Source organism: Rhinolophus sinicus, linkage group LG17 (assembly GCF_036562045.2).
Source record: "Rhinolophus sinicus isolate RSC01 linkage group LG17, ASM3656204v1, whole genome shotgun sequence".
NCBI classification, from domain to species: Eukaryota; Metazoa; Chordata; class Mammalia; order Chiroptera; family Rhinolophidae; genus Rhinolophus; species Rhinolophus sinicus.
The window spans coordinates 21,842,658-21,866,191 of record NC_133766.1 but is presented as its reverse complement, the minus strand read 5'-3'; the positions used below and the strand labels follow the sequence as shown (position 1 = coordinate 21,866,191).

The window sequence follows — 23,534 nt, the reverse complement described above, 5'->3', positions numbered from 1 at the left end:
GGTCCCACCAGGTGGCGCCCGTGTTCAGCATTTGGAGAACTCGGCGCTTGGTTCTCTCCAAGAGGGTCGGGCAGCCTCTGGCCTTACAGTTTTAGGAAACCCGATGGGGTGCCACGCTTAAGAAAACAACACTTGTGTTCTAGGTATCTTAACATCTTTCTCTCACTTTCGTTCCAACTATCAAAATCTGCTTAACAATGGTATTGCTGAGGTGTCCTAACTTTTCAGAAAAGGAAGACTCCCCCCCCCCCCACGGACACACATATTCCAAAGAAAGACAGGGAGAGATTTGCAGGGGGCCTGGAGCAGCAGGAGGAAGGCTGAGAATCCGCAGACTTCTAGTGCAGGTTTTGCCTTAGATGGTCCTGAGGAAGCAGCGCTGCTCCGGCCTCAGTTTCCTCGTACCTGGGACGGCTCTTTGAGCCCTAGCATCCGTGGCACCCCCTTGCAGGGGAGTCAGAAAATCCTCAGCTTAAATTCTGGATCCTAGTGAGAACTGTAAAGCGGGCTGTCATCTCGCATAGTTACTGAGGTTCAATAAAACAATGCAATATTCTGAAGCGCGGGTACAGCGTCACTAACTGGGTCTATTATTATTACCCTCCTACGCCACTCATTACCCTGAGGGTGGGGGTTCAGCAGGGAAGTCTAAGAACTTACACATTTTTTCATTCATTTTTCATTCATATTCAAGAGACGTTTTAGCACTCCAGGCTGCAACATGCTAAGGGACAGCAGACTTCTGGGGCAGAAACGGGGATTAAGCGCTCCTTTCACAATCCTCCGCGGGAGCCTGTCTCCCAACACCGGGCCGCGGCTCCCGCACCCCAGCTCGCAGTCAGCGACACCCAGCGCTGGGGCGCGGCTCCCCGCCTGGACCCTCCGGAGCCTGCGCCACGGCAGGCCTCGGGTCCCGCCCCCGTGCGTCGCTGCGTAGTTGCGCAGAGGCGTTTCCCGGGGCGTGCCTCGGTTGCTAGGCGACCACACCACTCCCCCGCCCGCCCTGGCTGTTCCTCTTTTCCCTCCCGGCCCCGGCGAGTAGCGAGCGGAGGCGCGCGGATCTGCAGTGTCCACACTCGCGTCTCCGCGGAAGCGTCGCAGCCGGGGAGGCAGCTGCCCCAGCGCAGCCCGCCGGAACGCTGCCCGCCGGAAGCGCCAACCGCCGCCCCACCCCCCGGGGGTCCCGAGATAGGGGATGGGAGGCACTGCGCGCGGGCCCGGGCGGAAGGATGCGGCGCCGCCCGGAGCCGGACTCCCGCCCCAGCAGCGGAGGTAACGGCGCCGCGGGGTAACGGGCTGGGGGCGCACGGTTGGGCGGCTGGCGCTGGCGGGCGAGGCTGGGGGCGGGGGGAAGCCTGGGCCCCCGCGGGAGGGTCGAGGGAAGGGTCTGATCTTTTCCCAGTGACCGGCCCACGCTCTTCCTCTTCATCGGCTCCCCTCCCCCAGCCCACCGAGAGCAGGGGAGGGGGCTGCAGTGGAGTTAGGGGAACCCTCGCTAGTATCTCTGAAGCCCTAGATCATGGGTTATGTGGTAAGGAAGTCTGAGAAGCTGCGACTTTTTGTGGGGCTTTTTAGCAAAGTGGGGAAGACGGGGAACAGTCGCTTTCAGAGAAGCCCTGTTGCTCAGGGCAGAGAACCAAGGGCTGAATTCTTGGGGCTCTGCGGTGTGGGGTGCGGTTTGGCTTCGGCTGTGCAGGTGAGGGGCTCTGATGATAGGGCTTGCGGTGGATCCTATTTTGAGAGATTCTCCACGTTACATTGTATTTCACACCTAAATTTAGGGGAGAAGGGACCCCCCCCTTTATTTGCATGGAGACTTCCTTTGGGTAATTTTCTCTGGTGATTTATAAGAAATCTTGTAAGTCTTCTTTACCTTTTTCTCTGTAAATGTGGATGCCTGTACCGTTTTGTTTGTTTTATTCATGCTGTTGGCAGAGTCCGTCACATTCAGAATATTTGGTTCTTGTCAGTGAAACAGCTTTCGTTAAAGGTATAAGTGATTCTATCAGAATCTGAGAGCATGATTTTAAAAAGAACATTCCAAAAAAAATTTGCAGTGGTTTTTTTACTCTGTATTTTTGCAACACGTCGATTAAGAAAACTCTAGAACTAATTTTACAAAACAGTTTTTAAAGGCAACAAGAATATTCCGGCATATTTTAAATGATATAAAAAAATTCTTCCTCTGCAACCCGGTCATCACCATTGTTTGTATTCATAGTAGATCATGTAAAAATGAAATAATGAAATGCTGATGTGTGTAACTGGGAAATCCATGTTTTTGGTGGCAGATGAAATACATTATTCAGGGCCATCTTGTGGATTAAATAAATCCTCTCCTTCTTTTGTGTTCCCTTACCGTGGTGGAGGCACAGTGTTAAAGAATGAGAAATGATCCTTAATCATTTAGCATTCAGTTTCCACCATCCATCAGAAAACGCAGTGGGTAAAGAACTAAAATTCAGTCAGTACATTTTGTAATTTAGAGGATCCCTTAATATTTCCTGTAGTTTTCACTGTATTTTTCTACAAGTTAGGTAGATGTTAAGTAGATAAGTAAATAAAAAGACAGCCCTAAGAAGGCCATTTATTTCTTGCCTGTAAGACCCAGAAGTGTGTAGACTAGAACCCTTCCCATTTTAACATGTGGAAAACAGGCTGGGAAGGAATGTAGTGCAGCCAGTGGTAGAACTGAGATTAGAACCCAAGTCTTAAAATTACAGTTACTTCTTTTTTTTGTTTGTTTCCTGTTCTGGTTATTTTTAGGCTTCTGATTCAAATTAGCCTTCATTTTCAAGTAGTAAGTTAAATGAGATTCTTTTGCTATAGCCCTTATTTTGAACAACATTCAGAAAGTAAGACTTGTTTTAACTATTTCAAAATGCAAACCTAGAAATGCTATACTTTCTTAAAAAATGAAAGTTAGGTTTCTCTGTTCTCTACCAAACACCCCAGTTATTTGTATTCAATGCCAAAAGGCAGTGTAGACATTTACTTGTATTCATTATTCTTTGTAGCAGATATGAAGCAGTTAAGACACCGGGTGTTTTGCAGATAGAAATGTATGTACTTCAGTTACTGACAGATTTTATCTGTAATACTTTCAACTAGATTGGGGGATGGTGTCTATGATACCTTCATGATGATAGATGAAACCAAATGCCCACCCTGTTCAAATGTTCTCTGCAATCCTTCTGAACCACCTCTGCCCAGAAGACTAAATGTAAGTAAATCAAGTAATTCTTTGCATTGTGATTGTCTTGGAAAGGAGGAAGTACTACTTAATGTCAAGGTACAGTTAAATCTAGCTGGCAGCCCAGACTCTTTGTATCCTTTTGTTTCTCTTGACGTTGGAATAATTTCTGTGGTTCAAGTTTAGCTTTTCAGATTAATTTTTATTTGGAGCCCAGCTATTCCTTTTAATCACCGGGATAAATATATGGGATTAGGAAAAAAATAATATTCTATTTTTATCTAGGTAAACAATTTTAATTTTTTGTAGGATGATATACATACAGTGTATTACAAAGGTTCCATTTAATGAAAACAAGGAATAAAAAATATCCCTGAATTCATACACCTGCGGATTTTTTTCCTACAATAGAGAAATGCCATTCTAGCTTAGTATGCCAAAGAGAATCTTTTTTTTTCAGTTTTTTTCTTTTTAAATTTATTTTTAATTATAGTTGACATACTATATTATATTAGTTTCAGGTGTGCAATGTAAGTGATTCAACATTTATAGACCTTACAAAGGGATCAAAATGATAAGTCTAATACCAGTCTGGCACAACGTATAATTGTTATGATATTATTGACTATATTCCCTGTGCTGTACTTTCCATCCCATGACTTATTTTATAAGTGGAAGTTTGTACTTAATCCCCTTCCCTTTTTCTGCCCAACCCCCCACCCCCCTCCCTTTTGGCAACTACCAATTTGAAGAGAACCATTTTATAGATCATAAAAAAACTTAGCAGTACAGAGTGGTTTTTGATGCATTTAATTATTTTGGAGACTGCAGAAATTTATCTTTGGACACTGTTAAGATAATAAAAAAATTAATTCACATTCCCTCAGCATACACAAAGGAGCAAGGAGAGCAGGGTTTGGACAAGTTCCATGATAGGGAGAAGCTATCCTGTGACTTTGCTGCGTATAACATCTAATGAACAAATTGAATAATTAAATAGATTTATTTGTAATATTTCTGAATATTTCTGTGTTTAAGACCTAAAATTGTTTCTACCTGAAAATAATGATTACTTGTATTTTTCATTGTCCTTCCCAACTTCTGGTCAACTTTTGCTAATAAAAATCAACCTTTTCACTACTTTCAAGGCCAATAATATTACAAAGTATGGGCTACATATATTTGGAAGGCTGGTCATCCTATTTTTAATATCTCTCGAGTGAAGTAGCATTCTTTCCCATTCTCCGCAAGTTTATTTCTTTAATATAAAAACCTCTCAGAACCACACATTCCTTGTGTTGTCCGTCAGATTTCTTGGTTACTTTTTGCCAGTTAGCACCTCTGTAGGAGGCTGGTGCGTTAACATGTGACTTCAAGTTCATTTCAGCTTGAATTCAGAGTTAGCCAATGCTAATCATCTTCCAATAGGCCAGTTAAATTGTATGTTTCAGACTCAAAATGAATTTCTTACTGTATGATATTCAGAGTAACAGTTTTTGGAAACACAAGATTTCAGATTCTAACCCAATGGTGTCTTTGGAAACTTGACTGAAAAAAATGCTTCTTGACCTCATGGTGACAATTGCAGTTCGCGTTGCCATGACTCTATCCCAAGACCCTATTGCTGTTTTCACAAACTCTTTTAGCATCACTGTTTTCCAAGATGCTCTTCCATTCTCATTGTTAACTATAAATCATCTACTCAGAGGCTTTTATTGGGTTAAGCTTTGTGTTGCAGAGATTTGGGGTAAAAAACTAGGAAGGAAGGTAATGTTTTATATCTGGATAAAAAGGGTATTTTTTCCTGAATTTCTTAAGATCTTGAAGACTTTATTCAACAATAGAAGATTCTATTTGAAATGTCAAGAGACTCCCAAATTAACAGTATGGGTGAAGCATTCTTAAATAAAACATGATTAAGCTGGCATTATCTGCCTCTCTGGATATAATTACAGTTAAGATATTTGGTGTAGTCGATCCTATATGTTGCTTGGTTATTATGATTATAAACCCAGACTAGAAATATATTGTTTTAAAACTATTATACTGTAACCTGTGTGAAAATTGTAGCTCCTCCTAGAACAATGGAAGGAAGATTTTATTTATAGCACAGCAGACTTGATACATAATTGATTCAGGCCAGTATTTGAGTTATTTACAGGAAAGGAAAGAAAGCTGAGGAGAGAACCCCTCCCTGTGTGGAAAGCTTCCTTCCTGGTATTCTTCAGATTCATTGGCGATTCGAACCTTGATAATCCATAGTGGACTACACCTGAAGTACCGTGTTCTGTTCTGTGAGTTCCACGTCAGGAGAGAGGTGACATGCAGCCTGTGTTGAGAATGTGAATAGGATAATAAGGGAATCTGACATACGCTGTATGAAGTACAGGATAATAATGGTGACAATGAACCTAGAGAAAAATGGTGGGGTCAGGACAGCCCCTTTTAGGGATCGGAGGGGTTTTACATGAAATTTGGATACTTCTGTGTAGTTCCAGACGGCAAAATAAGACTTAATTTGCAGGGGGAGAGATTGAGTCTCGCTTTTAGGAAAAACCATGAGTCAGGAAATCCAAATGACCTCCTTCATCTTATTGTAATAGTTCTATGGAAATTGAATTTCTCTTATAGATCTGTTCTGATTAATGTTCTGTACCTGAGACCCTCTCTTTATCACAAACAGAAATGAAGACCTCCAGAGCCACCTCAGCCTTACATGTAGGCAGAGTAGGTGAAATACCCAGGGATGGACCCTGGGCCGCAAATACCTTTCCTACCAGCTTGTCATTGATGACTGCAGTTCCTAGAGAGTCATTCCTTTGAGTTAAGGCATTGATCTTCTGTTAAAGTTCAAATTTCTCTGGAGAGGTAACACATTAAATTGTATAGCAAGTTGAAAGCAAGTTTTATGTGGGGGAGAACGTGGATGAGGTGTTTCTGTGCATCCTAAGGGAAGGCCTATTGTGGGAGCCTTCATGGAGCGAAGGCATATTTAGTACCAGACGTCTTGTGAAGGGAGACTGGACATATGGAGGAAGGTACCACAGAGAAAAGAAATAAACTGAATGGGGAAAGGGAGGGTGTATAGGAGTTTAAACCTTGATATATTGAGAATTATTGTTACCAGTGTTTTTAAAATGTTTTATAGTTTATGAGGGTATTTCATGTATTATTATAATTTGATTCAACAACATCCTGCAAAGTATTATTGTCTGTATTCTACAGATAAAGAAACTGGGCTAAAGGTTAGGCAGGACAGCCAGGACCCCAACCCAGGCCTTCTGACTTCACATTTCTATACAATGTGTTCCCAAGACCAGCAGTAAATATTTAGATGCGTTTAAGTTTAAGTTAGGGAGTACAAATTTTAAAGAAAACTGGCTGAGATGCATGCAGATGTTCATTTTTGTTATGTAAATCTACCTAAAACTAAACAATTATAGTTCCCTAATTTAGCCAAAGTATCTTCTAATAGATTGTAGTTCCTCAAGAACATCTGTTTTTTAGGCACTTCGAATAGCAAACAGTAAATGTTCATGTGAATGTTGGATAGATGGATAGGACCCTCTTCTTTTTTTCATTCCCCCAACAGGAATAATTATTTGACTTAATTACTGATGAGAAAAATGTTGCATTATACTTTACATTTTAGCAAGGTATTTAGGTTCTATCTGCAGGCCTATTTTATTTTTTTGACCAGTGATAGTTCTCTGTTTTGGTATCAGCGAGATTTTTCCTGGTCCATATCTTGCCTCTTTACTTTAAAACTAAATGCCAAAGTGTGGCCGCAGTTTTGCTGGCTGCCTTTGTGTAAAATCGTGTAATACCTCATTTTTTTTTTTTTTTTAAGTTCTTAGTTTGTTAGTCGTCTCATGAAAAATCTGCTCAGTCACCACAGAGAAAGTCACTGACGAATTTTCATTCCTTCTGTCATCCAATCTCCACCTCACTTTTTGCCAGCACCAACATTGGCCTTTGCAGTCCCCCTAACTTTCTTCCTTCTGTGCTTGCATTCCTTTCGCTGTCTTCTTGAGGTCTTTTTCTTCTCATACTGGCCATGTCTTGCAAGTCTATGTTTGGGTTCATTTTTCTTTGCGTAATCCAAGGAATCATAAATCACGCCAACGCCAGTTGTCTTGCCACCACCAAAATGGGTTCTGAATCCCAGTTCAAAGATGACATCTGGTGTGGTCTTGTACATTTTGGCTAGTTTTTCCTGAATTTCTGTCTTAGGTACTGTTGCCTTCCCAGGGTGAAGGACGTGGATGACCATCTGTTTCCGTTGAAGTGGTCTATTGGTCATGAACTTCCTGGTCCGGACAGTTACTATGTCATTCATGATGGCAGCGGGCCTTCAAGCTTCCAGGGGGGAAAAAAGTAATACCTCATTTTATAATTGTAGTACTCTATACATGTTGAAATTGATTAAATAACCTAAAAGGATCAGGCAGGAAATAATGTCCTGCTTTTGTAACTTAAATTAGGAGCTGTCTTTAAAAGAGTATGCCAACCCTTAAATTCTTTTATCTTTTTTCGTTGTTTATATTTTTAACTTTTACATTGTTATTTATTTCGTAATAGGCCAGGTGTTGTTTGCTTAGATTATATTAAAATTCTATTTTTCAGAATTTTGGCCACTTCGAATCATTACCTTTAAATTTTTATCATATTTTTAGACATTATAACTATAGTTCAGAGCCCTCCTGAAATTGTCTGCCCCGATCATAGAGGCTGTGACATAATCAAACAGACCAGGAGTACAATTTTTCAGGGTCCATTAAGAACAGTAGATGTTCTTTGAAGTATCCTAGAATTTTTTTTAACAACAGATTTAATATTTTTTCTTCTTCTTTCCTTCTAGCACCTTCTTACATATCTATCTATCTACCGTGTTTTCCCGAAAATAAGACCTAACCAGAACATAAGCTCTAGCATGATATTTCAGGATGACATCCCCTGAACATAAGCCCTAATATGTCTTTTGGAGCAAAAATTAATAAAAGACTCAGTCTTATTTTCAGGGAAACACAGTATCTATTTATTTGTTTGTTTGTTTTGGCTTTTCTTTTCCTCCATCTAATTTCAAAGAATCTTGTTTCATTTCAGAGGAATGTATAGAACTTTCTTCTGCGGGTTACTGTTCCTCACAGGCAAAGGTTAAGCAAAATCAAGTAGAAACAGTAGCAGGATGCCGTTACCACTTAGTGTGTATGGGGGGGAGAGAGAGACCCTTTATCTCTTTAGGAGAGTTTTACAAGAAGCATGAGAGCATTGGGTTCTCAGTGCTATTCAGATACATAAAGAATTGACCTAGAGTTCTCTCTGACTTAGGGCTTTTGTGATTCAAAAGCTGAGCTAAAAGGCTGCAATAATTCAGGGACCTGAGAGTAAATGATGAGGCCTTGGTTAATTCCAGGCCATGGTCAACATTCAGCCCCGCTGGATAGTACAGAAATTAGGAGAACCTGCTGCCAGGTTATGTTAATGGGAAGGGACTGACAGTCAGAAGACCTGGGTTCAAATCCTGCTTCTGTCCCTTAATAGTACTTTGTCATTTATAGAATACTGTAGTGTACATTATCTTGATCCTGCTATATACCCTTAAGATTTGGGAAGGTACTTGAAACCATTAATAAACAATATAAGATGGATATATATAATCAAATACCAGATTTTGTGTACAGACTCGAAAAGCTGTAGGCTTGGAGTAGTTCTAAGTGGGAGAGAGAGGACTTGAGTTGGGCCTTGAAAGAGTGTCGGATCTGAGTGGATGGGGGGTAAGAAGATTCTTAATAGAAATACATACCTATCAGACGGAACCTAGCATGTTTAGGGTATGGTAAGAAGACCATCTTGTCTTGAGCAAAGCAAAGCCTATGTAGGGGGTGGGGTGGCTTTCATACTCGGGGAGTCTGAGGCTTAATGCTAAGAAGTTTCTAGAGACTTCTGCTTTTCTTATCTCACTTTTGGGTCATTTTAACCTAAACTAATGGACTGATTTGTTGTTAAGTCAGGGGGAGGATTCTTTCATCTTTCCATCATTTTTAGTGATTTTAACATTATATTCATTTTTCTTTTCCATAGATCACCACTGAGCAGTTAACAAGAGATCATACTCAGCGCTTTCTGAATGGAGGTGAAATGAAGGTGGAACAGCTGTTTCAAGAATTTGGCAACAGAAAATCTGATACTTTTCAGTCAGATGGCATCAACGACGCCGAAAAATGCTCTCCTACCGTTTCTCAGGGTAAAAGTTCAGATAGCTTGAATACAGTAAAATCCGGCAATTCACCCAAAGCCTCCAAAGTGGTGCCTCTGACTCCAGAACAAGCACTGAAGCAATATAAACACCACCTCACTGCTTATGAGAAGCTGGAAATCATCAATTATCCAGAAATTTACTTTGTGGGTCCAAATGCCAAAAAAAGACATGGAGTTATTGGTGGTCCCAATAATGGGGGGTATGATGATGCAGATGGGGCCTATATTCATGTACCTCGAGACCACCTCGCTTATCGATACGAGGTGCTGAAGATTATTGGCAAGGGAAGTTTTGGGCAGGTCGCCCGGGTCTATGATCACAAACTGCGACAGTACGTGGCCCTGAAGATGGTGCGCAATGAAAAGCGTTTCCATCGCCAGGCAGCTGAGGAGATCCGGATTTTGGAGCATCTTAGGAAGCAAGATAAAACTGGTAGCATGAATGTTATCCACATGCTGGAAAGTTTCACATTCCGGAACCATGTTTGCATGGCCTTTGAGTTGCTGAGCATAGACCTTTATGAGCTAATTAAAAAAAACAAGTTTCAGGGTTTTAGTGTCCAGTTAGTACGCAAGTTTGCTCAATCCATCTTGCAATCCTTGGATGCTCTCCACAAAAATAAGATCATTCACTGTGATCTGAAGCCAGAAAACATTCTCCTAAAACACCATGGGCGCAGCGCGACCAAGGTCATTGACTTTGGGTCCAGCTGTTTCGAGTATCAGAAGCTTTACACGTACATCCAGTCTCGGTTCTACAGAGCTCCGGAGATCATCTTAGGAGGACGCTACGGCACACCTATTGACATGTGGAGTTTTGGCTGCATCCTTGCAGAACTTTTAACAGGACAGCCTCTCTTCCCTGGGGAGGATGAAGGAGACCAGTTGGCCTGTATGATGGAGCTTCTAGGGATGCCACCACCCAAACTTCTGGAGCAGTCCAAACGTGCCAAGTACTTTATTAACTCCAAGGGCCTACCTCGCTACTGTTCTGTGACGACTCAAGCAGATGGGAGGGTTGTGCTTGTGGGGGGTCGCTCACGTAGGGGTAAAAAGCGGGGTCCCCCAGGTAGCAAAGACTGGGTGACAGCACTGAAAGGGTGTGATGACTACCTGTTTATAGAGTTTTTGAAAAGATGTCTTCACTGGGACCCTTCTGCCCGCCTGACCCCAGCTCAAGCATTAAGACATCCTTGGATTAGCAAGTCTGTGCCCAGACCTCTTACCATTGGGAAGGTGTCAGGCAAACGGGTAGTGAATCCTGCAAATGCTTTCCAGGGACTGGGTTCCAAGCTGCCTCCAGTTGTTGGCATAGCCAATAAGCTTAAAGCTAACTTAATGTCAGAAACCAATGGTGGTATCCCTCTGTGCAGTGTGTTGCCAAAACTGATTAGCTAATGGACCGTGATATGCTCAGAGATGCAGATGTATGTATTTTTAATTATCTTGCAAATCTGAAAATGGAAAAAAAAATACAAGCCATTGGTGGACGTTTTTGTTAGACTAGACTTCTTTTTAATAAGGCAAAACATTTTTATATGACTGTAAAAAGAATTCTTCAAGGGCTAATTACCTAATCAGCTTGTATTGGCTATCCTGGAATATACATTAAATGACTTTTTAATAGGTCAGTGTATCTTTTTTATTATCAGATGTACATCAACCTGTGTATTATTCTATCAGTTTAAATCCCTTTTTCTCAAGATAGAAGGTATACCAAAAAGTATATCCTGATCACGCCTCACTTCTAGTCTCCCTCAGCATCTGTTCCAGATGGGTAATTTGGGACATGGCCTAGTTATGGATGAGAGCCGAAGCTAGATCTCTTGCCCCCAACAGTCTATTCTGTGGGCGCATTCTAGGCGAAAGGGCTCATAGCAGAATACAGGGTGGGGGGGAAGCTCCCGGAAGCTGTTGTTCACCTAGAGAAGTGGTATCCCTGCTCAGTGACTTATTTCCCTTCGATTCTGTGATGCATGGTGTTTTTATTTTATGGGTTTTTTATATTATTTTTTGCCTCTGACTTGTTTCCTGGGCACTCAAAGCGTTTTACAGACATCTACCCACTTTAACCAAACACTGATATTAAAACTGAGTCAGATGCATCCCTCCTCCCTGATCTCCAAGGAAGATAAAGCGACTTCTTTGCTCCAGGTGACCCAGATGTTAAAGGTAGAGACGGCATATGCACTGCAGTTCCCTTATTTCTTGGAACCCCGGGGACCAGCCTACTTGCTGCATTTTCATGGACTCTCCTCCTTACAAGAATGGTCACATTCAGGTAAACTAACTATGGTTTCATTGCTTTCCCGCTTCTCTTTCCCACTATCTGTCACCTTAATGTGCCATAATTTTCCCACTTTCAATTTAAACCAAACACTGTTCCCTAGATTCTGAGTGAACTTCAGTTATAAGAAGAAAATCCAAAAACTGGTAGCAATTCATCTCATTTTCCTTCATTTCAATATCCTTCCTTTTTCTCTGCTAAGATTTAAACAGCGAGGGCTGGTAATAAACCAATTGCTAGTGAAATGTCATACATGGAAAGATGGAAGAGAGACAGTAACCAAGTAACTTACTGCTGCTGGTCTTTTCCTCCCTGCCCTTCCTCTTCTTCCATCCTGTTCCAAAACAAGAGTGTGCCAAACTCTGTCCTCAAAGTGTGTCCTTTAAAGGAGATCATTGCTTCCTGCACCATTCTCAGAAGGAGCCCGTTCCATTTTTATTCTAGAATTTAGTCTCTGCAAACTCCCTAAGAGTAGGAGGCTCCTTTCGTTGGCAACACGATAACAAAAAAGAAAAATGCCATGGGCATATTATTTAAGGAACTGTTGCCTTATCCAAGAGTATTTCTGATTGCCACAGCACAGGCTGTGAAAAGTGAGAATGAACAAACAAGCAGAGCGGGGCCTGAGCCTGCTGGCAGGAAGAGGTCAGACTGACGCCTCAGCCTTTTTAAAAGGTGTACTCGGTGACTGAGCATCTGGGCTATTAAAACCTTCACTATTTCCTTTACTCCTGGTTTACAGAAAGCAATGGAACATATACCTTCTTTATTTTAGGCCCCTCTATAACCCCTGCTGAATTCTCGAACTTAAGGAAAAGTCGGGTAAGAATGTCCTGCATTATCTAGGCAGAGCATATGCGGCGGTGGTTTCGCCAGTTGTTACCAGTGTGGAAGACCTGCTCTTTAAGCAAGCTGTTAAAGGAACTCTACCCCAAACGCCCGATGAGCACTAGGTCTCCATGTTTGTGCCTTTAGTGAGAGGTCTTCGTCAGCCAGCACCCAGTGTGACTTGGGGAGAAGGGAGCCTGTCGCTGAGGTTGGCGTGTGGTCTGTTTCTGTGTGTCTAATGGACTGAAGTTACTGCAACTGGGTCAAGTGACAGGATATGGACAACCCGTGACACTAGACAAATTCTAGAAAGCTCTGGGAAGGTGAATGGATGTGTTTCTGCCTAAATTTGGCAACCTAGAGAGTGACGCAGAGCAGAGTCATTGGAGTTGGCATGTCTTCTGTGGGCCGATTCAAGTTTGGGGAGCGGTGGTGGTGGTTGTTCCAGATGGACTTGGGGAGGTTTGTGAGTGGGTTTCAAGTTTAGGTACAAGTTGTGGTTTTTAGAGGCCATCACTCTGTGTCCCCCTTTTTCAGCCATGTTAAATTTTTGCTTGGATCCCTTCCCAGCCATGGCAGTGAGGGACAGAACTGGATCACTGTTAGTGCAGAGATTCAGACTGTTACAGATACTGGGTTGTTCTTGAACCCTTTTTGTTCTTTGAGTCATTTCAATTAAACAGGTGAAGTTGGTTGACTTCTTTTACAGATTTTTAAATTGACAGAATCAACCAAGTTCCCAAATTCTTATTGACACTGAAAAAAGTTGGGTAGGAATTCCTAAAATCATTTTTTTCATTCAACGTGGGGAATTGGCTTATCCAGCTAAGACCTGCTCATGTGATTAGACTCTCTCCTACCTTCTGCTCTCCCGCTGACGGATCTGTCCATTCGTCATGTGCCATCACGATTTCTCCTTGTAGTCGAGTGTGGGCTTCGAATGTGCAGCCCGCAGCTTCGTGATGCTCTCAGTTAAACGGCTGTGGTACTGCTGCTGACCGCGTGCCAGTGACAGCGGCCGCCCCCTCCGTGTACCAGGAGTGTGCTCACACCTTGTCTTCTAAGTTCACCCACACAGCCAATCTCTCATCTCTTTGAGGAAGGATAATCGGGTAAGGGTTAGTGAGGCCACCTCCTTCTGGTCCAGTATTTGGTACCTTGAAAATAACCTACCTATGACATAAAGGCTCCGCTTCTGTCCCACACGGGCTCAGTGAAAGAGGAGGGAGTCTTACCTGGGTCTTCTTTCCAGAGGAAATTGATGTGACTATAGTAGCAGGCTTTTTTCCTAAGTGATTTAAGGGGGTTTGGGATAGACAGGTTAGCTAGCTCACGTCATTCTATTTTAGTATTTATGACATTTAAGCTGTTAAGAATGGAGTTTATTAAAACAACAAAAGATTAAATTAAAATTTCAACTATGAAGCAGTTGGGATCTGTAGCAGCTGGTCGTGTTGAAACACTTTCTGTTTTGCTTAATTCCTTCCTAACTAGGCATGATTAAAGTTAAATGCTAAATTTTAGGTAGCAGCTGATAAATGGTTCTAAGCTTTCCTGCCTAACAGAATACTCCTACCACTCTAGTGAATCATGGAAAACTCTTTCTTGTTTATTTTTAATTATTTCTCTGGCATCTGTCATTTGATGTCATCAACACGAAAGCTGGAAAGGTGACAATGATTGTTCCAGACTGCCCCTGGGTGCCTTTCCTCCTTTGCGAACTAAGGATAAGTGCTTATCCTTTGAACCAGGTGGAATTGCCGGAGCATGTTTTCCCCATCTCTTCAGTCTCGCTGGAGATGACCAGTGTGTAGAGTGCTAGAACCTACTACCCTCAGAGCAACTGCAGATGTCCACCATATGAACAACGTGGGGGCTTCCACATAAGGAGAGAGACAGGTGAGGGATTAGCAAATGCGGGAAGAGTTGTCCTCAGCCAGGGTTCAACCTCCCAGTTTTAAGTAACATTTTTAACATCCTCTTTTTAACATGTCCCACGTTCAACTTCAACCTGTACTTCCTAAAGCCCAAGAGTAAAATAGTTTGCTTCCACATCTAGCCTTCAACCAAATTAGGGGTAATCCTTTCCAAGTATCTATCAAATTATGCCTGCTAATTTCAGTGAGACGTTTTTAAGAGTCACAGTGAACCCATCCATGTAAGGACTGAGATCCACAACCCCTGAGATAAGCCAGAGCTACAAATATATTGTCTAGACTTTGAAGCAGAGAATAGGATTCTTAATATAGCTCACCAACCACTAAGTTGAGAGTAGACTCTCATTATTTTTCTATAACAGGAGAAGCCTGCCTGACTGTTGACTAGAAAGAGTCTTACTTCTTCTGCCACCACACAAATAAACTAAAAAGAAACGACTGCCCCAGATCAGGCCAGATGGTGACCTGTGGCTATTTCAGCTTAGGATGTCAGCCTCTAAAGCACCAGGTTTGAATCATTTTGGTATCCTGGGGTTCTCTCATTGTTCATTTGAATCTGCTGATGCTTCCTCTGGAAAACGCAGTTTGGCATGGATGAGTCAGTGGGTTTTTTTTGTTTTTGTTTTTGTTTTACTTTGGTATGTTTGGTTTTTAAAAAGTAAAGATGAAATGCTTTGAGAATTTTCAGCAGTTCATGATTGTTTCAAAACCAAGGCAGAGAACTTTCCCACTGGCCCTGAGTGCTGTATCTGAAGTGTTCCAGTGTGGTGAGTGCCACTCACTAGGGATTATTGGGGCTGTGCTGCAGGTACCGCCTGTCCCTGTCTTAACTTGATGGCAATAATAGGAGAAAGAAAATGCTTGAAAAAGAAAATACTGGGAAGGGAAAAGGGTGGGACGAGAAAGAGTCTTACAGAGATTCCGCCCATAATATCCTTTTGGTTCCCCAGAGCTTTGGAGGACCGGCGCTGGTGTGAAGAAGGGAAATGGGAAAACATATGGCAGGAACCCTGTGAGCTCTCCCGTCAGGAGTTACCATTTTTACATTTCCTGGGGCCCAAGCTTAACTTCAGGATCAAGCCTGGCGAGCAGCTCCAAGGAATGTAGCTTATTTGGGAAGTTTTGCTGTTTTCCTTAGGCCCAGGCCTTGGTCGTGGGATAATTTAAAGCCAGAGGGAACAGAGCAAATGGAAGGGAAGGGAAACAATATTCTTAGGGGCCCCTGGGCAACTTAGCCTGCCTGCTTCTGATCTGCCCTGAGCCATTACTGCCCTGGTAAGAGGAGCTAAGTGGACCCTGAACTGAAGGACTGCCTTCTGCCTCCTCAAATAGCCCCTGGATTCTTGAACAGGCTTTCTGCCTCATGGCAGCCCGGCCTAACGCTAGAAAAGGACCCTTCCATATTCACATGCAGCAGCTGCATGTTAGACTAGCTGCTGCTATAGAAGCTATAGGCCAGGTGAAATTTAAAAGAGCATCAGCCTTCAACATAGCTGTTCAAATTTCCCAACTCCAATCCTGGACACTCTCATGGCTTTTGGTACTTTTAGGGCAAAAACTACCAGAATTTAGAAAAGGCAGTGAAATGGCAATGAGAGCCATAGATGTGTTGTCTGTTGCTTTTCAATATCCAGGAAAGGATTTCCATCCAGAGGCAGAAACCCGACTGACTGCAGCTAGAACTTGCTGATGGCTAAGGTCTGATCTCCATTTTCTGTAGCATAAGCCTTGTTACCGGAAGCCGCCCCGCCCTGCCTTTGCAGCGGGCTCCTGGTGAGCTCCTGAGCAGGAGCAGACCCAGGAGGCCCCGTCTGAGCCACTGGGGAGAATTCTTCATTGTTCCCAGGGTGGAGCTCTGGCCCAAATACACTCACCTCTGCCCTCCTGAAGCAGGTCCATGCAGGCCTGCATTGGTGCATTTATTCTTTCAACAGTGATTTATTGAGCAACTGCTGTGTGTGGAAAAAAGCACTCTGGTGGCATTTGTCAGGGACAAGGAGCATCGACAGCATTCAGACCACGGGCTCAGAGTTTGGTAAAAGCCAGGCACTGGGTTTAGAGAAAACGCCAAGTTATCCACACTCTGTTCCGGTTTTAAAATTCATATAAATCTGCAAGTCAGTGGGATTGAAAGGGGAGATAGTTTCAGAAGAGAATGTTCTGAGTCTCTGCAGACGGTATGAGGCTTGTGTTTTGAGCTCGAGGAGGAGGAAAGAAGATGGCAGAGATGAAAGATGTGGAAGACGTGCTATTCACTAACCACTTGGCTCTCACTGTCCTCGATTCTGACCTTGAAGAGGAGATGGGGTCACCCCTGGGGTTTCTCGGACGTAATTTTAGGTCAGGGGTTGACTCTTGTACCTCCCTCCTCAAGCTCAATTCTGTCCCAAATTCACCATCCAAAGCAAACATGGGGTAAGAAGAAAGCAGGCACCAGACTTCTCTACCTCTCCCCTCGCCCTTCCCTCAACAATAGCTGGCTTGTGTTGCTATTTTCTCTGGTTGCGAAATCAACATTGTTTATTTCTGTCCCGTCATCAAACTCGGTAGAAGCCCAAGACCAAGGTGGCTACATGGGATGGATTCCGGAACCTCATCCCCGATGTCTTCTCCTGCAGTTTTTGCGCAGCTGTGTCACGTTGTCCTGGTTCCAGTCCCCTCCCGGTCAACCCTCTTCATTCAAGAGCTCCCTTTCTCTCCTTGGAACCCAAAGCCACTATCTGCTTCAAAATGCCAGAGAGATGTCCAGGCAAAGCAGCATAAAAAGCAGCAGGAGTGGGGGGGAGGGGCACGGCCGCAGGCTTCTCTGGGAGGCGGAGACGGAGGGGGGCGGGGTGGGGGGAGACGGACCACGGGAGCTTCCCTCAGTCCCGATGAAAGAACAAGGCGCAAATGCTTCCATGGTCGGTCGTCCTGCAAGGACAACTGGTTCCTAGTGTGTCACACATGCCACCTCTTCTACCCCTTCCAAGCCCGACCTGGCTTGAGGCAGCTGCTGTTCAAAGACAGTAATCCCTGTGTTCTTTATTTGTCTCCGACCTTAAATTCTACTACGCCCAGAGGCGAAAGGTGCAGCTTAGCTAGGAAAGCCTGGGTGGGGCTGGAGCTAGGGGAGGAGGCAAGGCTGAGATTTCTCAGACCACAGAGTCACAGTTTGTAAAGTTAGACACCCGGCAGGGAACAACTGCAGGAGCCTCCGGCTCTGGGCACGTCCTCCCGGCACTGCATTCTCCGACTGCATGTTCTACAGAGGCTCCCCCAGGGGGCGCCAAACCCCACCGCCCACTTTCCCCTGCCGGCTTCCTTTCATTAAATGCCTACAGTCTCTTGTGTGCCAAGCGCTGGGCCAGGCAATTCAAACATGAATAAGACACAGTCCTCGCTCCAAAACTTAGTGGGAAGTTAAACAAAGCTCGGGTAGAGAATTGAAATACAATGAGATACATATGATGGTAGACATGGACTAGATGCCTTAGGAGTCTTTCCAAAACCAAGACGAAGTGTGGGGGTGCAGGTCAGCAAAGGCTGTTTATGGTGACAGCCTCTGTGCATCACTAGCCATGACCATTTCCCCCACTGACCACCCATTATCTACAAGGCCTCCTGCCTCGGAGTTCATGACGGAATGGTGCCCAGGCTCTTCCCAACTGAAAAAGCGAGAGACTGAGGCCCAAATTGAAGACACCAAACACCATTGTCCGTCCCTTTGGTTAGTAGCAGAACCAAGGTCTGCAGCCAGACTCTGTTGCTACAAAAAAAAAAAAAGTGCCCCATTCAACACCCTGCCCCCCCCATACAGTGTTTACACTGTTTTCCCAGCAACCCTCCGTTCCCTGCCCTCATCCAACTCCCCAAAGGTGCCAAAATTGGGGGCGGTTATTTTTACCTACAGGGTTGGGAAAGGGGCAAAGGCTGAGGCTGGGGCAATTCAGTGGCGCCAGCTGAGGCTTAAACACAATGAGCAAGCCCCACCCTGCCAGCTCTGGCTGCAGAGAACCCAGTAGGAAATAAATAGTGCTGTGTGCCCTGCCTGGAGGGCTGGCCTGCATATGTCTGCCTGGACAAAAGCCAGTCACATGAGCCCAGGCTGGTTAAAAAGAGCGCTCCGGTAATCTCCCTGCTCAAATATCTCATCTGGCATGAGGAGCGAGGGTGCCAGCTCCTCTTTATGGGGCCTGGGTGGACAGGGAGGAGCAGTGGGAAGGGGCCATTCGGGCCAGAGAGGGAGCCAGCCAGTCGGACTTTATCCCAGGCAAAATTATCAGTCCCCAGGTCCTGGCACTGGGAAAGGGTGATAACCGATGAGGGAGAAAAAGCTTGGCAAAAGTTCCATGACCAAGTCTTAATTTGGCCAAAGCCATTGTTTCCAGCATGCCCCCTGCCCCCTGCGTGCGCGCGTGCGCACACACACACACACACACACACACACACCACTGCCCCATTCAACACCCTGCCCCCCATACAGTGTTTACACTGCTTTCCCAGCAACCCTCCGTTCCCTGTCTTTTCTTTCTCAGAGCTTTGTTCCAGCCCTCCCTGCTCAGAACTTCAGCATCTATCTACCTTCAGCGGTCCACCTGGCCCCTTGCCCTCTCCTGTGACTTGGGGCAGTGGCTGCTGCTTCTCTCTAGGCCTCCATTTCTCTTTAGGAAGCATATTTCAAATCTGGCACTAGGGCCCTCCAGGCAATCTAGGGCAGCAGACAGAAGCTCCTGGGAGGAGAGTTTTTACTCTGGAACTAATCTTTCTGTTGAAGACTCAGAAGTAGGTGAAATGACTCAGCAAGCTGAAGACATCCTTGTTCAGATCTGAGTTCCCTGAGATGTTGGGGAACCTTGGGCCCAGCAGCTCATTTGCTCAGATCCTCCTGGTGATAAAATGTCACGTGTACTGTGGTTGGAAGCGTGCAATGCCAAGAGCACCTGCTCATTACAGTGGGGTGGCTTGGTAGCCTGGAATCAGAAGGAGTGAGAAAGCACCCTCTGCAGGATGACGTGATGCGGTGGAATGGCGGGGGCAAGAGAGCAGATGCTGTTGAAGGTCCCAAGACGCTCAACTCAGAGAGCACGGACCAGGGAGATGGCCATGGGGTGGGAGGGAGGGCACATTCAATAGCTCTGGAGAGTACTGACTTAAGGGAGAAACTGGGATCCCCCTTTCCTTTCCCCCCCAAAAAAACATTCCAAGTTTGCCTAGTTAAATGGTCCAGTAAAGCACTGAACATGTAGGGAGGAAGCATGATTATTTGTGATTCCAATAATTTTTGTGCAACTCCAGACTCCTTGGAAATTTCTCCTAAGGCTGATGACAAATGCCCATTTTTCTCTGGCTGGAAAATTTAAGAAATCAAAAGGGATTGGGTCATGTTCAGAAGCATCTCTGCTCCTGGAACGTAATCATTCAGATGTTGAGTGGGCATCTGGAGTACCCTGGCAGGAACAGGGCTAGACTTGGGGTCAGAAAGGTTCCTACAGATACTGTGTCTAGTCCCCACTCAGAATGGAGTAGCTGAGGAGAGTCTACTGAGGCCATTTACAAAGCGGGCAGGGTTACAGGAAACTATTAAGGGACAGGGAACCACACGGGGTAAGGGAAGTGAGTCGTTAGAGAGCATGGCTGTGGGTGAGGCTGTAGCAGAGGGCTACCCCACAGAAACTGTGGCCTTTGGTAGAGGCACTGCCAACCTCGGGCCAGCAGGGACAAACCAAGGGGATTAATATGATGCCATCTCCTCTTACTCCCATGCCTCCCATGGGCCAAATCTAGCCAAAATCCAGAAGACAAGCGAGAGTCTGGCTGGTGCAGTCCCAAAAGGCCAACTTCCTGGGGCAGAGACAGTGGAGAAGGAAGGGTGGGGAGTCGATCCAAAGGGACAGAATATGTATAGAACAGCCTCTATGATCCAGAGCAGGCAATTTCATCAGTATCAATAAACATTTTTTTTGCGCACAAAACATGCACCAGCATTGTGCTGTCCACCGAGGAAAAAACTTCAAGAATCTAGTATTCCAGCTGGGGAGACAGGAGCAGTAGTGTTCAGGGAAGTCTTCGTGGAGGAAGTGGGAATGTGAGACGGGGTTCCGAGGAGAGATGAAAAAAGGGCTGGGAGTGCTTCTCTTCACTGGCACAGAATGCCACTTAGCAACTCGATCCACCGGAAGGTCGAGTTTCTGATCTTCTATCCCTGAGATTTTACATGATAGCCAAAGCCAAAAACACCCATCTGACTGTAAGTGTCTGAATCCACACATTACTTCTCACCTCACCTGAGAGGATCAACTTGCCAAACTCCCTGTATTCTCTGCTGGAATCTCTGGAGGTCAGGTTTCTTCCACCTCCAAGAATGATGTCCTAATACATCCAGCAATTCATCAATAAAAATTCACTGGACTCCATGCTGGGGACTCAGGTTATATAGATGATTAAATACATTCCTTGCTCTCAAGGAGCTTATATTTTACATAGAACAGAGACATGAAAAAAATGATGAAAATGTGTTTGGTAAGGAAGTGTGCTGGAGGTATGATCGAAATTCTAGGGAAGCACAGTGGAGAGTGACTGATTTCCAGAGGTGTGAAAAAAAGGCTTTGGAGAGGTAAGGTTGCAGTGCAAGTCCATGAATGAGGAGAATTTGCTAGACAGACAAGGGAATCCCTGGCAGAAGACTTGAAATATGTGGAAACAGCAAGAAGTGGAAGGGATGGGGAACAATTCCAGGTGGCTAGCGCATAGGATGGCAGGCATTGAACCTAGTGAGAAAGATTTGGGTTACTTTAAAGCAGGGGTGTCCAAACTTTTTTCAATGTTTTTCACCAAGGGCCATATGCGGTAAAATACACAAACAGCTGGGCCACTCACTCGAGGTGAAGTACGTATTGCCTCACCTGGTTTATTTAAGTAAACTAAATATATTTTTGGAATTTGCTGCGGGCCAATTAACAATGGATTGCGAGCCACAGTTGGCCCGCAGGCTGCAGTTTGGACACCCCTGCTTTAAAGGGACATGATAGGTCCAGCTAAAGAGTTTGTCACTTAAGCAGACAAATAAGAAACCAAAAAATGTTTTAATGCAGCAGGATAACACGATGAGTTTTGTTTTTGGAAAGAAAAATAATTTTCTGGGAGGACACAATATTTGTTTGAAGGCAAGTAATGGAATCTGAGATGGGGCTCTGTCCCTCTGCTCCCATCCCTGCCCCACCCCACATCCCACCCCCTCACACCTCTTCTCCCACAATCTTTCCCCGGAGAACAATTCTTATTTCCAAACTGTGGCTGCTCCGAATTTGCCGCACATAACAAGGCCAAATAAAGGAGTGTGTTCCTTCTTCTAGAACAACGTGGATTGAGACCACCCAGGAGAATATTTCCCCTTCCTCCAGTTTTTACCCCATCCCCGAATTTGATGACTCAGAGAAAGGGATGGAACCTTAACTGGATCAGCCAGCCTATAAGACTTAAGACCTGCTAATCCTAGATTAACCAGCCAACCTAGAACGTCTCAGTCTCCCTGGGGATCTTTCCAAACTTTGTGGCTATTCCTTCAGGTCTTAGCTGAAAAACACCCAAAATAGGCCAGCTCGTTTCCATTTAATTAGCCATGCCTCTGAGGACACCAGATGGAATGAAACCAAGGCAGATGCAGAGGGGGCAAAATGGGGTGGGCGTAGATTCTAAATGGGGTAGTCTCGCGAGCCTAAACTCACCTCCACAACAGGCGCCTCATAGCAAGGAGCTCACAGGGAAGACGAAGGGGCTCCCAGGCCAAGGCTCTAACGGTTGCTCTCAGGCCTGGTCTGTGAGGCGGCCAGAAAGATGGAAGCAGGTCCCTGGGGTTTCTGTGCAGGAGGAGGAAACTGCTGCCTTCTCATGGGCTAATGCACAGTCATGGGCTGGGGGTGGGGGCGGGGGTATCTTCCCTCACCTGGCTTCTGTCTCGCAGGCTGTGAACAGCCAGCTGCCCACACTGGCAGCCTAGTGACAGCAGCCAAATAAGGTGCTGGAATCTATTTCTGGGGCTCTTAAGAGTGAGGGAAACAGCCAGCTGCCTGGGACCAGATGATCCCCACAGTGCCTTCGTTATCTACAATAGGGTGACATTTGCTAAGTAAGTGCAAGCAGCACTTGGGCAGGGGAGAGCTAGAATGACCCTTACCGCCTTCGGGGTCTCACCCTGGCAAGCATCTTCTCAGTGCGCAAACCGACCACCGATATGGAGCAACTGCCCCCTCTGGTGGTGAATATAGGGACAAAGTTACAGCCGGGCAGCTTCTTCCACATTAGTCCTGGGCAGTTTCTCCCCCAAAGTTCCCAAAAAAGAGATGACTGTGAGTCCAGGCTTCTAGCTTCCTTCCCGTTCTCCTGAGTGCAGTTATGGTCCCGAGCCAGGAGCTTCTTTCAGTTCCATGGACTGATACGTTACAGTGGAAAAAGCACTGGAGCTATGCTGTGAATGGGAGCCTGGTTCCAGGGAGAACATTGAATGAGTCAATTTTTTTTTTTTTTTTGCTCCACAGAGAAAAATACACTACCTGTTTGAATATCTTTATTCAAACCTAGCTGTTTCCGTATCTGTAACGTGGAGATGATAGAGGCACTGCCTGCCTCTCAGAGAGGCCACTGCCTGTCAGTGTTGAGGGTGGGCCCTCCCTGACACGGAATGGGGAGTATCTGTACGCATGTTGAGGGGCGGGGCGCTTCCTGGTCTTGGGACCCAGCTAGTCTCATTGCTGGGGTGGTCTTCTCTGTCAGAAGCTGGCATCTCTGTCACCCATGTCTGGACGTCAGACACCCCATATATGTGGCTCAGCCTCTCGTGGCTGCCAGGCTCCTGCCATCCTGGTCAGGAAGTCACCTTTTCCAGCTGCCCAGGGCTGCCTGCCCAGAAAAGTCAGAATGACCTGGCAATTGTAGCACTCAGGCTGGAAAGACACAGTCCTGGGCTTATTTTCTTGTTGTCGTCACTTAACAGTCTTTTTGATTTACATTTAGTTTTAGGCACAATACTGGAAATTGTGTGCACTGTGAG

General features: G+C 45.0%; 1 protein-coding gene and 1 pseudogene across 3 annotated transcripts; one reads left to right on the top strand and one right to left on the bottom strand.

Moving 5' to 3' along the window:
• Nucleotides 1-1,036: 1,036 nt before the first annotated feature.
• DYRK3 (dual specificity tyrosine phosphorylation regulated kinase 3) lies at nt 1,037-11,080 on the top strand. Of its 3 annotated transcripts, none has more exons than XM_019752520.2 (3): nt 1,037-1,272; nt 3,112-3,223; nt 9,278-11,080. In XM_019752520.2, exons 1-3 carry the CDS (start codon nt 1,196-1,198, stop codon nt 10,850-10,852), a joined length of 1,764 nt encoding a protein of 587 aa, XP_019608079.1. In that variant the 5' UTR covers nt 1,037-1,195; the 3' UTR covers nt 10,853-11,080. The 3 variants fall into 3 exon arrangements, with proteins under 3 accessions (XP_019608079.1, XP_074178183.1, XP_074178184.1); XM_074322082.1 differs by lacking the exon at nt 1,037-1,272 and adding an exon at nt 5,877-6,061; XM_074322083.1 differs by lacking the exons at nt 1,037-1,272; nt 3,112-3,223 and adding an exon at nt 7,434-7,570.
• Nucleotides 7,102-22,230, bottom strand: LOC109458665 (small ribosomal subunit protein eS24; annotated as a pseudogene).
• Between the last annotated feature and the right edge of the window lie 1,304 nt (nt 22,231-23,534).